General features: G+C 36.5%; 1 protein-coding gene across 3 annotated transcripts; it reads right to left on the reverse strand.

The window, feature by feature from the left end:
- Positions 1-240: 240 nt before the first annotated feature.
- On the reverse strand, positions 241-17,550 carry ELM1 (fission ELM1-like protein (DUF1022)). 3 transcript variants are annotated; one of them, XM_022031802.2, is made up of 11 exons: positions 17,415-17,550; positions 17,016-17,222; positions 14,931-15,166; positions 8,991-9,087; positions 4,908-5,057; positions 4,672-4,798; positions 2,426-2,538; positions 2,249-2,312; positions 2,064-2,157; positions 1,814-1,922; positions 241-752 (listed from the first exon to the last, which is right to left on the reverse strand). In XM_022031802.2, the coding sequence occupies exons 2-11, from the start codon at positions 17,196-17,198 to the stop codon at positions 651-653; spliced, it is 1,275 nt and encodes a 424-aa protein (XP_021887494.1). In that variant the 5' UTR covers positions 17,199-17,222; positions 17,415-17,550; the 3' UTR covers positions 241-650. The 3 variants fall into 3 exon arrangements, with proteins under 3 accessions (XP_021887494.1, XP_021887492.1, XP_021887495.1); XM_022031800.2 differs by having other exon boundaries at positions 17,402-17,516; XM_022031803.2 differs by having other exon boundaries at positions 17,016-17,479.
- Between the last annotated feature and the right edge of the window lie 124 nt (positions 17,551-17,674).

Raw genomic sequence — 17,674 nt, forward strand, 5'->3', positions numbered from 1 at the left:
ACGTAATGAATCAATCATATAAACAAAAACAAAGCTAGGGAGGAGTAGTTCGATGGTATAGTGGGTTAGATTTGTATATATATATATATAGTTTCAACAATATATATGCATGACGATACATAGATCATCCAATATTACATGTGGCGGATAAATAAATATGACCATGAAACTAACATTTCAGTATGTATGTATGTATGTATATATGCATGCATGTATACATATATATTTCTTGTATATCAATGAGCAAAAACAAGGTCACAACTTATTTCTCATTCCAGAACAATCTTTCCGTGGAAAATCAAACAAAATTGCGAACAATATTTTTGATTTACAATGAATATTTACCATTCCCAGAGCTGTCAGTACTGCAGCAAAGACAGAAAAACAAAAAGAAAAAAACAAGAACAAGAAAAAGAAAAAGAGTTTCCTCTCTCTATTTTTACAAGGCCGCTCTAATACAGCTTTAGATTTTTATTGTCTATACCGATATCTGGAAACCCCCCCTTCCCCCCCAAAGGGGAAAGAATGAAATTTAAAATCTATTGGTGCTTCTAGTGGCTCCTCCTCCCTCCGTGTGCTGTTAAACAATATTCAAAATTTAAATTATGATTTAAAAGAATCCCTTACAACAACAATTGTCGACAGATTCTTTAAGGCCGCAGCCGCCATCCACGATTAGCAAGAGCTTCGTGCACTCGACTAGCTGCTTCCGCAGTGTCATTAAGAGGAGGGTAGCTCCAGCTTTCTGATATCTGACAAATACAAGTGAAGATTCTTTTAAGTGATTTGAAGAAATTCTCATTTCTATCAATTAGTTCAGTTATTGCCTCTAGAAAAGAGGCGATGAGCGACAAAAGTAGTTTGTCAAGTGAATCTAGATCAAAGTAGTTATAATCTCACGAATTTTAATGCAAACTCATCACATTTTCTCAACTAAATTTAACAAACTAAATGTTTATAAAAAACATTAGCTTTAAAAAATCCATCAAGAACAATAAGTGTAGGAATCCTGACTTTTTATAGAAGTACAATTTCTATACAAATTGGTAGTTTCAAGAAATTTTTTTTATAAAATAGAATCATAGTCGACTTCCATAACTGAAAAATCTTTTCTTTTTATAGATTTGATTTGTATTTAATTTTCTACTAAACTCTTTTTAATATTCTCCTATATATATCTATCTGTTGTAAATTAAATATTATGAATAATAATTTAATAAACAAAAAATTTAGTTACAAATGTTCGTCGTATTAGAGCTGGATGGAAGAGCCCTAAAAAAGCCTTGTGACTACAATATTTCTAATTTTCTCATAACTTAAAGTTCTATATTTTTTCTTTTTTCCAAAAGAAGTTTTATATCCTTTTCTTAATAAAAAAAATTTGGCTATTAACCTTACAGAAGATAATGAAACTTCAATGGTTTTCATGGTAAAAGCATGATTTTGTTTTGTAACAAGAGGGTCATTTGCATGTGAACAATCCACATACACAAAGTCTATTAAAGGTGGGCAATCTACAGACCAAAAAGAGCGAGGACAGAAGTAGCTCAACAAGGTGGGCATACCTTCAACAAGATCTGCTGCAATATGTTAATGTAACATTACTGGAGGTTTTTCTACACAATTCCTTGTGAACTTTTCTATGTAAAACTTCTTTTCTCTTTTCTAAAAGAGGACAAAAGAGGGAAAACATATATAGCAGGTTTTTCCTCCATTTGTTTGGAAGCAAGGTGTTCATTTTTCTATTATGCTTTATGAGAGACAGAGCCAAAAGAAAAGGACTTCAAAAAAATTAAATAAGGACTACACTTACATCTTCAGAACCTGTAAATGGCCGAACCATGCCTCGCTCTCTCAGAGACTTGTGGAAATCCATTAACTTCCATTTGCAACGCTCAGCACCCAGAACATAGACAGGCTTCCTGTGAAAAGGAAAAGGGAAGACAATAAATTTAGATTTCTATTAACAATGAAGAGAGGACACCAAACAAATGTCAACGTGTCCTAAATCATCATCCAATAAAAGATTGAAGGAATTTCACAAAAGAGTCTCAAAAGCATACCCAGTGCTGCATGCCTCGCTTATTAATCGAACTGAATCAGCTGTTATGACAAAAGCATCAGCCCAAGCTAGATGCCCCATGTGTGGATTTGGTTCTGAAAATTATCACATTATATATCCATGAAAACCTTTTCTAGATCGTCCATATTTATCAATAAACTAAATTAAAAAATGGACTGGAGATACCTTGACCATCCCAGATGTACACTTTTGGATTATTATCAAGTTGTCTGACAATCAACTTTGACACCTATTGGAACACATGGAAACTCTGATGAGTACCTGACTAAGAAATATCATTATAAAACACATGGAACACATAGATTATGGTATTTGACAAAGGAATATCATTAAATGGAAAACCTTTTCAGGTGTCCTATTCGAGAATGAAATTCTAACACTTCCACAGCTTGCAAGAACACTAAGAATATGGCCTGTTAACTGTTTTGCAAGATCTGCACCATATCTACAGTTACCTGCCAATAATTTAGAAGAGTAGAAAATAAAATGATATCTTATATCCCATAATACATGCATATACAGATATTCAGATAAAGACACACAGATAGCACATTTTGCAGTATCGAATGGTTATGAAAGAAACAAAGCACAAAAATTAATAATTAAGCATCATATTTCACAGATTATTTTCCAGTTTCTCCTAAAAAGTGACATATCTGAAGGGTAGTAGTAGAGGGAAGAGATTTTGACCTGGAGGGGTATTTGTGGACAGAGGAAACGTGTGAGTCTCATTCCCTTTGTTATCTTTTCGTTGGTGTGGAAAGAGAAGAAGATAAGAGTTTTTGAGAGGGTGGAAGAAGAATTTGATAGGGTTAGAGATAGATGGTTCGAAACCCTGGTAGTTATGGGTCCTCTTTGATGGTTGATGCTCTTAGCTGAATGATTCCACATGGAATTTGAAAAGGTTCTTTTAAAGGTTTGCTAATTGGAGGGAGGAAATTGGGGATTTATTGAAATAGACCATGCAATTGGCTAGGGAGCAATTCCCAAGCAGTAGCCAACAAAGTCATGGTCAACTAGCTCATATGCATATTCCAATAATTTGTCTATGATATTGTCTATAGTAAATCAAAGAGATCTTATCCAAACTAACAAAACACATTTTAGGGGGCTTCTACATACGGATTGTTCTATTACACATTTGGTACTTTCAGGCAGGCACTTAACTACTCTAAGAAGTTTCTATATAATTTTTCCTTTTTACAAAAAGAAATGAATTCATAGGTCCAAACAGGACGTGCCCATGAATTAAGATCCAGAAGCAATTACAGAATCTTATAAAAAAGGAGAGCCAATGCCCTCAAAAACTCCTACATCCCTTTATTTCCATATAACCCAAAAAATAGCTAGAGGGATAAGAGATACAACTCAGATTTTTCCACGGAATACCACATGGGAAAAGTTTGGGGAAGAAGATCAATCAAGGAAAAATTCCAGGAGAATATAAGGTGGAAGGTTGGTAAGGGGGAATAGAGTGAGATTGTGAGAGGATCAGTGGATGGAAAGGGGCACAATGAGTGAGCGTTTCCCTCAAATTTATATAATAGCCCAGCAGAAAGACATCAATATTTGTGACTCTTTAGTGAGAACAGTAGTGGTGAGAAGGAATAGTAAGTACTTACATAGACAAATCTCAATTTCGGGGGGTTGGAGAATATGAGGAGCTTTTGGGCTTGTTATCCCTTACTTCGTTGGATAGAAGCATCCACACTCCATGGTAAAGCCTCACATCTAACGGGTTTTTCTCAGTCAAATCCGTCTATAAGAACCTGTACAAGTATAAATATGATGACATTTGTTTCCTTCCCAGTTGGATGAGGAAGACTAGTGTCCCACCCTGTGTTTCCCATTTTGTTTGGGAGGATAGTAGGGAATGTTTTTTGACTATTGACAATTTGAAAAAGAAGGGAAAGATATTGATTAATGCTCATTATCTTTGTAAGAGGGATGAAGAGGTTGTAAGCATCTCCTGCTATGGTGTCCAGACGTTTATAAGTTATGGACCTTGGTCTATGAGTCGCTTGAAATTAACTGGGTTATTGCAGCCTCGATGAGAGAAGAAATTTGGGCGCGGAAGAGTGTCAGCGACAGACAAAAACAAGTTGATATAATTCCACTCTCTATCTTTTGTGTGGTGTGAAAATAAAGGAATAGAAGGACTTTTGATGGGATTGGGGATATAAATGGTTTTGATATCCTTAAAAATAGATGATTCCAGACCCTTGATTTTTGTTATAGAGTCACCATCTTAACTGTACGGCAGATTTAGCGAAACTTGTTGATACATTAATTTACTTATAAATTTTTTACATAGGGAGCACTCCCTTGGTGGTTATATCAATATAATTCATATTTCATATTTCAAAAAAAAAAAAAGATTTTTTCCACGTGAATACCACCTCAAGCTATCAACATGCTTAGTATAAGAATATTAACAAAATATCACCTAAATATTAACATCTTAATAAAGCTTACTTTGGCAAGAATAAACTAAGATCTAAAAAAGAAAACAATCATATAATAATACTTATCACTTGGATCACGACAGTTTAATAAATACTAGAAGTTCGAGGTAAAATGACAATTACCTGTAGACCAGCCAATATTAACCACAAGTAATGGTTTCGGCAGAGGAGCAAAATCACCATGCCATTCACTAGCTGCAGTGCGCAGTGCAGCAGAATCAATTTGATGCAAAGCTCCTGATGTGAGAACCTGAAGTTGAAAGCTTAGATCATAAGCTTAAAATGCTAATTCCAGAGTTAAGATAAAATTCCTCAAGAAGTCCTACCATATATGAGAACTTTATAGTTCAGATATGTACCACATGACCATCAGGCGGTTCTTGTGGAATTATCCATCTCCGGAGAAACTGAGGAACCTGCTTCTGCCCTTGAGGAGTCAAAGGATAAAAATCATGGCGTGGTGTGATCACCAAATCGAACCTATTCAGTTGTGACCTTGGGTGCTGGATCTAGAAAATGAAAGAAAAATGAAATAAATAAGAAATTTGGAATCGCAGTAAAGTTGGTGAGGCGCAAAATTTTTTAACAATAAAAAAAAACCAAAATTGAACCTCAAGCAATTTTATTCCACAAGAGAATTATGTGCGCATGACAGAAAAAAGGAGACACCTAAATAGATTAAAAAGTATAACTCTATTAAATACAATACTTTGTTATACTATTTAGGAGTATATTATCATACTATTTAGGAGTATTATAGTTTTAGTATTTTCTTAGTTTCAATATTTCTAAATTTAATCCTAGTTAGTAACGTTACTTATGTTGCACCATAAGTACTTTTTGTAGTTTCACTTTTTTTTTTTTGAAAGAAAAAGTATTGAAATTATATTAGTATAATACCAAAAAAGAGGGGGTATCGCCCATTTCCAAGATATTTACAAATAAGTTAGTATATCAAGAGTATCCCTAAAATCTTCAGCCTTGATGGTGTCATGACCTAGCACAAGAAAGCCAAAATAATTGAATTATCTATCTCTTAACTTATTTATATTATTCACAACTCCCTCAAAAGCTCTCAAATTCCTCTCTTTTCATAAAACCAAAAAAATGGATAGAGGGATGAGTTTCACAATTTCTGTTTTTAGTCCAACACCCTCCCAAGCCCGTATTTCATCCTCAATCGATCCAGCAGGGACCCAATAAATGCGAAGCAAGCCATACCAAACTCCACAAATCAGAAGCAAAAGGACATCTAAGCAAAAGGTGGCGGCAGTTTTCCTCATCCCTAAGACACACGAAACATCCATTTGCAAGTGTAATATCCCTAGACTTCAGTTTATCCAAGGTTAATATGTTTTCCCTACAAGCCTCCCAGGCGAAGAATGCCATTCTAGGTGGTGCAGAATTTTTCCAAATTGCTTTACTCGGAAAACATGGATAGTTATTCAGCTTGTACCCCATTAACATGCGGTAGTAAGAGCCAACAGAAAACTCGCCATTTTTACTCTTCCTCCACGGCACCTGATCTGGGTCATTGCCCATTTGAAATTCAGAAATTTTCTTCCATAAATTTTCATACTCCTGCACTTCCCAGTCATTCAAATTTTTGTTCAAATTAATAGTCCAAATACATTGATTATACTCCTACGCATATCTTTGACTTGTGCGATCGCGTAAATTCTTGAGTAACACTGCTTTAAACAACCTCCTTCTAACCAAGTGTCATGCCAAAATCCAGTGTCATTCCCTCTTCCCACTTTCCAAATCAGATTCTCCTTGAAACCAGGCCATCCCATCTTGATTTTCTTCCATAGACCCAGTCCATGACCTCTCTTGTCCACCCTGCCCTCACCTGTTAAAGCACAATTCTGCCATCTAGCAGTAATCACCCTTCTCCACATTCTTCCTTCTTCTCTCAAGAATCTCCACAGCCATTTACCTTGTAGAGCTTTATTGAAACCAACCAGTGATCGAATTCCCAAGCCACCCGCATGAATGGGTTTCTTCACATCTTCCCACTTAACAAGATGAAACTTCTTGCTACCATCTCCATCGCCCCAAAGGAAACGACATTGGATGGATTCCAGTCTTTTTGCAATATTAACCGGGATAGTCAAAGTTGTGAGGAATTAAACGGGTAAATTTGCCAAGGTACGCCTTATTAAAGTGAGTGTGCCCCCCTTTAAACAAGAAATTCCTCTTCCATCCCGTCAGTCTAGAGTCGAATAAATCAATCACCGGTTCCCAAGTTTTCTTCTCCTTGTACTTAGCAACCAACGGGACCCCAAGGTACTTAATAGGGAGTTTTGCAGTTCTGCACCCCAGCACCATTGCAAGAGAGCTAACATCCCCCTTGTTGCCAGGATTGATAAGTTCAGATTTATCAAGATTGATGTTGAGCCCCGAGACGCCTTGAAAACATAGAAGGATGCATTTCAAATGCAGGAGGAATCGCTTTTCTGGATGGCAAAACAGCAAGGTATCATCGGCAAAGAATAAATGAGAAATTTCCATCACCCCGTCGCCACTGCCAATCTCCACACCTCTAAGGAGCTGAACCTGTTTCGCCCTAACTAACAATACATTTAACGCCTCCATAACAACGATGAATAACAGTGCGGACAATGGATCCCCTTCTCTCAAACCCTTGGACCCCGAAAAAAATTTGGATGGTCCATTTATTAAAAGAGCAAATGAAGTAGTTCTCATGCAAGTACTCATCCATCCTCTCCATTTATCTCCAAACCCCATCCTACGCAGCAAGTAATCCATAAAGTTCCAGTTCACGTGATCATACGCCTTCTCCATGTCCAACTTACAAGCCAATCCTTCTTTTTTGTTCATTGTAATATCATCAACAATTTCATTGGCCACAAGGACAGCATCTTGGATTTGCCTTTCGGCTACAAAGGCACATTCACATTCATCAATGATTTCACTCAAAACTTTAGTAAGTCTATGAGCCAACATCTTCGTAATGATCTTATATATGCACCCCACCAAACTTATAGGTCTGAATTCTCGAATATTCTTCGCCCCTTTCTTCTTTGCAATAAGCACCAAAAAGTTAGAATTCAAGACTCTAGCAAACTTCCCAGTTGCATAGAACTCATGAAAAACATCCATAATATCCCCTTTTAAAACATACCAGAAGAATTTAATGAAGTTCAAGTTGAAACCATCCGGCCTCGGAGCTTTATCCACGTCACAAGATTTCAGTGCAGCAAAAACTTCCTCTGAAAATCTACCTTCCAAAAACTATCTACTACTTCCCCCAATTTTCTTGAAATTTGTACCATCCAAATGCGGTCTAACAGGGAACTCTTTCTCATACAGCCCCATAAAATGCGATCTAGCAGCCTCTCTCATGCTTTCATTGTCTCTGTACTTAACCCCATCCACCCACATCTCTTCTGCGATGACTTGCCAAGGAGTGGAAATATCTAGAATTTCTGTCTCCCTCTTTTAACCACCTCTCCTGAGATTTCTGCTTCCAGGCGAGTTCATCCATTTTAGCTTTTTGGGCCAGCATCAATTTTATTTCGTCTCTTCGGCCAAGTTCATCAGACTGCAACCCCAGCCTACCCTCCTTAAGGTCTAAATTGTAGTTTCACTTCTTGGGACAGATTCAGTTGTTCAATAACATAATCTTGAAAGTTTCTCAAATACTTGATTGTGTAATTTGATCAACTTTTAGGTGTGATGGCTAAGAAGCCTAAATGTAACATCTAGGTTTTTACCCTCAGATTCCTAATTGGACAAATCAACCTTATTTGTCCTGAACATGATTATGCCATGGTCTTCAAGAAATAGTTTCTCACCTTGGGATAGTATGGTGTCGCCGCTTCTACTTCGGTGAAGGGTGACAAGTCTTTTGGGATTTCCTCATCTCATTTGCAAAGGGAATGTGTTGCTACTTTGCTATGATATTTTTGCTTTATCTTCTTGTACTTGTTTTGGCTGAAGAATACCTTCTCCAGTCAAATCTTGTTTCTAATAATATTTTTCTATCATTTAAAAAAAAAATTGTCTTTTATAAGAACTGTTTTTTCCTTTTGCTTTGACTTTTTACTTAGACAAAAACTCAATACACATTTTATATAAGCACTTGCCTGACTCTTGTCTGAAGACAATTTATGTTGATCATTGAGATAAACTTACATGGATTACTTGATGTAAACTATTTAACATAAAATAATGTCCCATAAGATGTTAGGATGATGACCATGCTGTACTTATAAGACCTTGAAAATAAAAAGAAAGAAAAATGAGCATATAGCTGCTGGAAATGCTGTAATGTTTTAGCTAAGTTAGTATGAAGCACCATAGTCCAAGTTAGTCTACTAGGTCAGTGTTTGAAGCTTGTAAATTTGCTTTTGGCAGGATGAGTTTGTGGGGAAAGAATTCAAGCTGAAAAACAAAGTTAAGCCCTATTAACAAACCTGAACAACAAAGACATTTTCTGATGCCAGGCGTTTTATAGAGCTTGCAATAGATATAGTATCTCTGCCACATGCAACCACCAATAAAGGGCCATCCCTGAATAAAAGATATTAATCCTATTAATAGGTAGCCAAGTGAATAAATAATAAAAAGAACATCAAGATAAGAGACAACTTGCAAAAACATGCGTAGATGTTGATCCATTTAAAGATCTTAATCAATAATGGCAAAAACATTTATTTAAAGATGCTGAATTCCCATATATCTATTTCAGTTACACTCGAAAAGTATTCATTACTTGAATGATACTGAGTAGCATGGCTCTGTTTAGGGATTTCTATAAGAATTGAAAATTTGTTCAGTGCAAGCCCCTTCCAATAACGCCAGCTACCACTATACATCTTACTCATCTGCTTGAGGGTTTTTGGAAGGCTTCCGCTCTATCTAAGGTGCAGCTATTCGTTTGGACTATTATTCAATGTAAGTTGAATACTAATGACTTGTTTGAAATTTGCAAACCTATCAGGCTCTTTCTCCTGATGTTTGCATCATAAGTTATGTAAGAGATCTGAAGTTTGCCTGGGAAGTTGTAAAAGGAAAAATCCTTAAAATTGACAATTTGATAAAAAGAGGACATACTCCTGTCAACAGGTGTTTCTAATGTAAAAGATCTATTGAATCATGTAATCACCTACTCTTGAAATGTCAAATATCTCACAAACTCTGGAGCATGATACTTGGACTTTTGGGGATCTCTTGGGTAATGACAGATTCTGTTTATTCCGAACTTCTGACATGAGAAAGTCTGAGTAGTAACAAAGTGCTTAGATGAATCCCTCTTACCATTTTCTGGGTTATTTGGATGGAGAGAAACAACAGAGCTTTTGAGGGGCTTGAACAAGATTTTAATAACACCAAAAATAAATGATTTCATTATTTTGATTCTACTGTTTTAGAGCATAATCTAAAATGTTTTGAAAATCTAAGTCCTATTGTAAATATGCTAATTGACATGTAAATTTTTTGTAAACGGATGGTGCTCTCTTAACACATCACATTAATAAATATTCTCTTCTTTTATTTCAAAAAAAAAAAGAAGCTATAAGTGTGGTGAAACACATGACCATTAGTTCCTTCACTGCAATGTGGCTTGGAATTTATGGATAGATGTGTTCAAGTTGTTTGGTGTTGTCTAGGTGTTGGCCCCTATAGTGGAAAACTTCTTTTCCACTTATTTGAATGGTCATGGCCTGAGGAAAGATGCCAAGCCTTTGTGGAAGGGGTGTATTCTTTGCTGGACTATGGTGCATTTGGCTTGCTCGTAACTCAAGCATCTTCAATAACAAGAGTACTCAATACTCCGAGTTGTTAGATAGGGTGATCTTCTTGATGTCCTTGTGAACAAAAGAGAATGGACACTACCAGAAAATTAGCATTTCTGATCTTCAACACAATTTGAACTTCTTTATTCATTATTCATTACAGCTAGTTTCTCCCCGTGACTATTTTTCTTTTTTGTTATTTTCTTTTAGTATATTGTTGGGTTCATTATTTGGTATTCTTTTCTTTCAAATGATGTCTCATTCTCCTCTTTTATACTTTCTTCTCTTCTTTTTTTTGAAATAAAAGTGAATGCACAAGGTATCAAGAGGGTACCGTCTAAATACAAACTAGTTACATATCAATTAGGTGGTCTACGACAACACCAAAGTCCCACATGTCTGTAATGTCACGACCCAACAAAATAGATCCAAAAGTATAAATCCATCTATCCCTAATTGTTGTAAAATAAGTCTCTATACCCTCAAAAACTCTACCATTCCTTTCCTTCCACACTATCCAAAGAATTGTAAGTGGGAATAAGGAGCAATTGATGTTTCTTTTAACAAATACCCACCCACGCCCACAGCTCATTCCTCACACACCTAATCATGACCCAATTTAACCCTAACAGCCTAAAATAGCGGTCCAAATGCTGTAAGTCACTGGGCAAAATAATAATAGGTGGTTGCACGATTCCTCAGCAGCACAGCATAAATAGCATCTATTAACCAACACATTCCCCTTCCTTTTGAGCATATCTAGGGTCAAAATACATTCATTAGCCGCCTCCCATGCGAAAATAGCTATTCTAGGAGGAACTTTAGATTTCCATATTTGTTTATACGGAGCAGGCATGTTGCAGCTGTTGTCCTTTTTTGTCAAATAGCTGTATAAAGATTTCACCGAGAAGCCTTTCTTCTCATCAGGCTTCCATATTCTTTTATCATTTTCTGTGTACAAATTTGCTTCTGTCAGAGACAAAAGCAACCTGTTGTACTCATCAATTTTCCAATCATGCAATCTCTTCACCTTCACATCCCACACCCTATCCTCCCCCATAAACTCATACATCTCCTCCAACTTAGCATCCTTATTACAAGCAATGTCAAAAATTCTTTTGAATTTATTTTTTAAGCTGAAGTTCCCCATCCATTCATCATGCCAGAACCTAGCCCCATCACCCCTACCAACTTTCCAACCCACAGAGCCCTTGATATATTGGCTGTCATCCCTAATCTTCCTCCAAAAGCTCATCTCGTGAGCCTTAAATTTAACCCTTCTCCCACTCTCCCTCTCCCAATCATCCCATCTAGCTCGAACTACCTTCCACCACAATTTCCCCTTCTCCTCAAGAGATCTCCACAGTCATTTCCCATGAAAAGTCCGATTTAACTCCAGAATAGACTTCAAACCGAGGCCTCCGTCCCAAAACGGTTTTTCAACCTCCTCCCATCTAACCAAATGATACTTTTTGTTACCATCCTCATCACCGCAAAAGAATCTATACTGAATGTTTTCAAGTCTTCCAACTATGCTGGCCGGAATTGTTAAAATGGGCAGATAGTAGATTGTAAGTTAACAAGTGTGCTCTTAATCAAAGTGAGTCTCCCCGCTTTAGAAAGAAAATTTCTCTTTCAATCCACTAACCTCTTACCAAACATGTCAATAATAGATTTTCATGTTCTAACATCTTTATATTTTGCTCCAAGTGGGAGACCAAGGTACTTGATAGGCAAACTAGTGACTTTGCAACCCAAAATCCTGGCCAAGCTAGCTTCCTCCCTTCTATCACCAATCAGAACCATTTCCATCTTATTCAAATTGATTTTTAGGTCGGAAACCATTTGGAAACAGAGTAATAAGCATCTCAAGTGAAGAATGGTACTAACACTAGGTTCACAAAAGATTAAGGCATCATCCGCAAAGAATAAATGAGACACATTCATCTTATCCCTTCCCTTCCCAACCTCCACTCCTTTCACCAAATTCAACTCCCCCGCTCTTTCCCTTATATACTTTCTTCTCTTGATCTTACTATATTCTTCTTTTATCCAAAAAAAAAAAAAGATCAATATGGCAAAAAGCCCCTTAGTTGGGGTGAATGTGGAGGGAGAGGATCAGGATTACCTAGTGAGGTGAATAGAGCGTAATAGACTAGATTGGCCCATGACTTACCTTGGAGTTCCTCTAGGGGGCAACCCTAATAACCGAGAATTTTGGGAGAGGTAGATAGGAAAGTGGGCCAAGTTTCTAGAGAGTTGGAAATGGGGGCTTTTTCACTAGAAGGAAGGGTTACCTTGATCCAGTCTTATCTCACTTGTATACTGTTGAACTTTTTGTTCATTTCTATAATTCCTATAGGAGTGGCCAAGATATTAGAGAACTGGATGAGAGATTTTCTATGGACAGGGGCTAGAGAGGACAAAAGGGAACGCTTAGTGAACTGGGAAACATGTTGCTAACCAAGAACCTCTGGAGGGTTAGGTCTAGGAACTCTCAAATCCAATAACTTATCATAATTGGCTAAGTGACTTTGGCGCTTCCCTCAGGAATTGAATCCCTACGGCACAAGGTGATCAAAAGCACCAAGGGGAATGCAGATAGGGTGCCATTACTTCTATAACCACTTCTCATCGAAGTCCTTAGAAAGTCATTTCTCAAGCTTACACATCCTTCGCCCCTCTTACCAGTATCTACTTAGGAGATGGCTGTAGAGCCAAATTCTGGAAAGACTTGGGTGGGTAATCAATTGTCAGTCATTTAGTTCCCACGCCTACTCAACATTTCCCCTACACATGATACCCCTGTCTCATAATTCAATTTGAACAATGAAGACAGTATTACCTGGAATTTCCACTTCACTTGTAACCTTTCTGATAGGGAGGCTTCTAACATGGCAAATCTTGAAAATCTCTCAGAACTGATTCAACTAAATACCCAACCAGACACTAGGATATGGACTTTGAAACCTTCAAGCATTTTTACATGCAAATCTTTTTTTTTTTTTTTTAAGATCTCATTTCCAAACTAAACACAAACCCACTTTACAAGGCCAATAAGTTCTGGAGATCTCCTGTTCCTTCCAAAATTAACATTTAGTTTTTTTTTTCTCTTGATGTAGTTTTTTTATCTCAAAAGAAAAAATTAAGGTGTTCAGATGGATAACAATCCATCTGAAGCTTAACATAAACATGATGCTCCAAGTCTGCCAACCTCCCAAAGGAAAGCCGAAAATGTTATCTTCTTTCACATGGTCGGATCCAAAAAAGGATGACTTTCAAAAATGCTATGGTTTCTTTCCAACCAAATTGTCCATAAGCCAGCGAAGAACACACCTTTCTGTAAGGGGTCTAGCCTTGACCTTAATATCAAATCCACTAATGCTAGACTTAAAAAAAGACTCCAGTGAAGGGGGAGCAGCCCAAGCCAAATTGGAAGTGTCAAACAACTTACACCATACTTTCCACACCGTCTCACAATGGAGAAGAAGGTGCTGCCGCTCCGGTAGCACTCATACAAATATCACAAGGGAAAGCTTTTACCAATTTGCAACAGCTCATTAGTGTTTAAACAATTTAGTTATGTAATCCAAGTGAACACCTTCACCTGTGATGGAACCTTAACTAGCCAGAAATGCTTGGTAAGTATGTTGTGGTAAAAACCACGGGTTCTAGTGAGGTGATCGAAAAAAGATTTGCAGATATGTAACCCAGATGAGTCAAGAGTCCATATCCTGCAGTCAGGTTGTTGAGACAGTTGAAAGGAGTTTAGAGGTTTAACATGGAAATGAGTTATTTGTCTAAAGAATTAAGAAAGCCAATACAAATATATATATCTGAATTAGGAAAGCCCAAAAAAAAAGGTTCTTTGCCTAAAGAAAAAAAGACAAAAAGTTGAGAGTACATGCACTGATGTTTTTTAAATAAATATATGCATTGACTAAACATAAACCTAGGCAAATAAAAGGTAGAATAAGTGTAAAGCTGCAGAAAGATTGTGGAGGAAAAGCATCAATTCATAGTCAGTAAGGATCAACGCATGTCTCTCAAAGTGCAACCTGACCAGAAACTGCACCAAAGCACTAGGATTATGCCAGTCCTCAGACAATAAAAAGTTGCCCTCATGTTTTCAATAGTAAACTTTAATCTTCTGCAAGTAAATTATTCTCTCTCCGGGAAAAAATAACGATGATCAACTCTTAAATTTTCCGTAAAGAAATGCAATATAATGCATCTGAAGATTACCACTGTTTTAACTGAATGACCATTCAAACATTTTGCGACAAAATCATAACGAAAGTACTTGCCAGGATAATGTGTTATAAAGAATGGGCACAACTGGAGGCACTATTATAATCACTAAATTGGTTTTAAATTTTCCTTATTTCTTTGTTGAATCAAATTATAAACATTTATAAAGTTAATATTATTTTGTTTCGATCCAGATATTGATCGGATAAAAAACAGTTGCAAAGTTATATTGAATGCAATGGATAAGTATAATAAGAAGAAAGGATCCCAGAACGCAAAACCGATGAAAAACTAGTGGCTTTAGTGCCTGCTAAGATGTAGAAAATAAAACAATCACAGAAGCCAAGTGTTAAAAAGAGAATGTACTTTTCATAAGTTTCTCGAGCCAGGGTCACAATCTGCTTTGCATCAGCTTCTAAAATAGATGTTAAGCCAACATTACCACCATTTTCTAAGGCTATGGGTACTTTCTCCCCTTGAGTTGTTACAAATAGTCGTGAGTAACCATAAATCTGCCTGATGATGTAATTTAACTTTTTATGAAGAGAAACCGGGAGCCAGTGGAGCCATTCATTTATTCCTCCTCTTGGCCTTGTAACACGCTGCACACAATTCAGGTACAGCATTAGTAAATCATATATGTATGCATTACATCTGTCAGAAATTTTCATTTACTGAATAGTAGAAGATTTTGAAGACAGGGCATCGCATTATAAATTAAGGTTGCAGAACAATTACAGATGAGACTTGAATGGAGTTCCAATAGCAATCATAACAGAAACATAAATACCACAACTGCAGATGGATAATTTAAAATAGATATGAAGTACACTTCTACCAAATTTTTTGACATAGTCCAAAACTAAAGACCAAATATATCTTTTCCCTTTTCCAGGCACTTCCTTATTCCACTCATTACATAACTGATTGGCACTTCAAATTCTGAATTTTTGAGGATTTTCTCAGTTCTTTACCTTCCACAGAAGGAATATGTTGAAAGGATTGCAGTAAACCTTGACAATCCCCACAAAAAATGCATCTTATATCATCACTAGCAGATGTATCATATAAAAAGAAAATTTTGGCAATGGACATGCCGTTAAGTAAACTCCTATTATGATATTTTTCCGGATAAGTTGGAGTTACAGGAACTTCTTGCTCATTTTAAATATACGTGCTTCTTCAAAGTTCTATAGGAATATATTCTAAGAATTCAAATACATCTCAAAGATCCTTACTGACATTGTACCTCACATAATGTCTGGGAAGTAATTCATATGAGAATAATGTTTCTTAGACAAGATAATCTAGTCGATTTCAGTAAACTCCTAAAATGCTCCTTTTCTGAATAGTTTGAAGTTAAAGGAACTTCTTTCCCAAAAATATGAGGTCACCATTTTCTGGGTGAAGTTTCTTTTTTGAAATAAAAAATGTGTAATATGTATTAATATTGGCACCTAAGGGGTGCCCGCCCATTTACAAAAATTTACAAATTAATCGCAGTGTCAAGAAAGTTCCCTAAATCTTCTACTGAATTAAAGCTCCATTAGGTTACTCGAAACCTAAAAAGAAAAGGCTTGGCTTCGAACTCTCTTACCTAATCTAGAAACATGCTTCTTTCATCAATGGCTGTGGCCTTTATGCTGGTGAGAAGGAAGTTGTGTCACTAAACTTTGCTTGGCTTGGACTTGTAACGGAGGAAGAAAATGCCAATATGTTGGGTTTTGGAAATAGATAAGAAAAGGCTGGAACCTGAAGTTTTTTCTAAATGAGGAAAAGCTATCATTTTCTTGAAATTAAAATTTATCATTAGAACTGCTCTTTTTAGTATGGAAGACATCCTCTAGGTGCCAAATTAGCAGTAATGTTTCTTTTCCTACAAAAAAGTTCCTTATAACTAGCAACCCTTGGACTGTTGGTACTACAGCTCAACTCATTGAAACTGTTTTCAGAGCCTTGCAAGCTGGAACTTTTCTCGCCTTGTGAAGCTTGATGGTGTGGGTACAATCCCACCTAGATCCAATCACATGTTATCAGGGAAAAAAACGGGATGAACTGTCTGAGTTTTAGTTACAGCTACATTCTTCAGTCCGTCGTAAACTTTCCATCTCTGCTTAATCTTACTCATATTTATATTATTTGTTCACATCTTCTACTCAGATCAAATCACCCTTCTAGACTTTGTACTCTAACAAAAACCAGTAAAAGGCAACTTTTTTCCATCAACTGAGTTGTGCTGGTTGATAAACCAGAAAAATCACTAAAAGCAATCTTCTAATTTAAGATTTCTATCACAACTAACAAGTCAGTCAATTATTTTATAGTTACACTATCTTCAATGTACGCTAATATGGTATACAAATTAATAAACGGATGGCCGCATACAGGATCAATAACCAGCAGTTCTAATGAGACTGAAGAATTCAATTTGTTAGTTGAATTTAAACTCACATATAGCACGTGATTGTCAGCTAACCCGAGAGCGCGGACCAACCCGATGCTCTGATTCTCTGAGCCCGGGAACCCGTTCCCGATAACGATGGCGCGCCTGATTACGTTGTAGGCCCCACCTTCGAAGATCTCCGGCACACCCCTGTTAGGGCTTGGCGGTTCCGGAAGCCTTATTGGCCTCATCGATTCGGTTATTCGATTTAAACCCTAAAAACCAGAACGGACTTGATTCAACCACCAATATGAACTGTTATATACATATATATCTATGTCCACGCCTATATATATATATATATAAAAAGCGAGAAAGAAAGAAGTATCTGCTAAGGAGAAACAAAAGGAGGGAATTGAAAAGGAAAAGTGCAAGCAGTCAGCAGACTCAGCACATGGTAAGTTTACTTCAAGTTTGCCTCCCCAGACTTGACTCCGTTGCTCAACGCAGAACCCTTCTGAAACACCACATAGCCAAGTGAAAAATTAATAAATAACAAAAACTTTTGAAGAAAATAGAAAATATATATTATTTAAAAGTTAAAAATTAGACCAGGAAGCAAATTTTGTAATAATTTAAACTTTAAATTTTTATGACATAATATAACATCATTTCCAGTTCGAATCTAGTACAGGTTATATAATTAATTATATTTTTATTAAATTTT

This window comes from Carica papaya, chromosome 5 (genome assembly GCF_054855325.1).
Source record: "Carica papaya isolate Zhongbai chromosome 5, ASM5485532v1, whole genome shotgun sequence".
Taxonomy (NCBI): Eukaryota; Viridiplantae; Streptophyta; class Magnoliopsida; order Brassicales; family Caricaceae; genus Carica; species Carica papaya.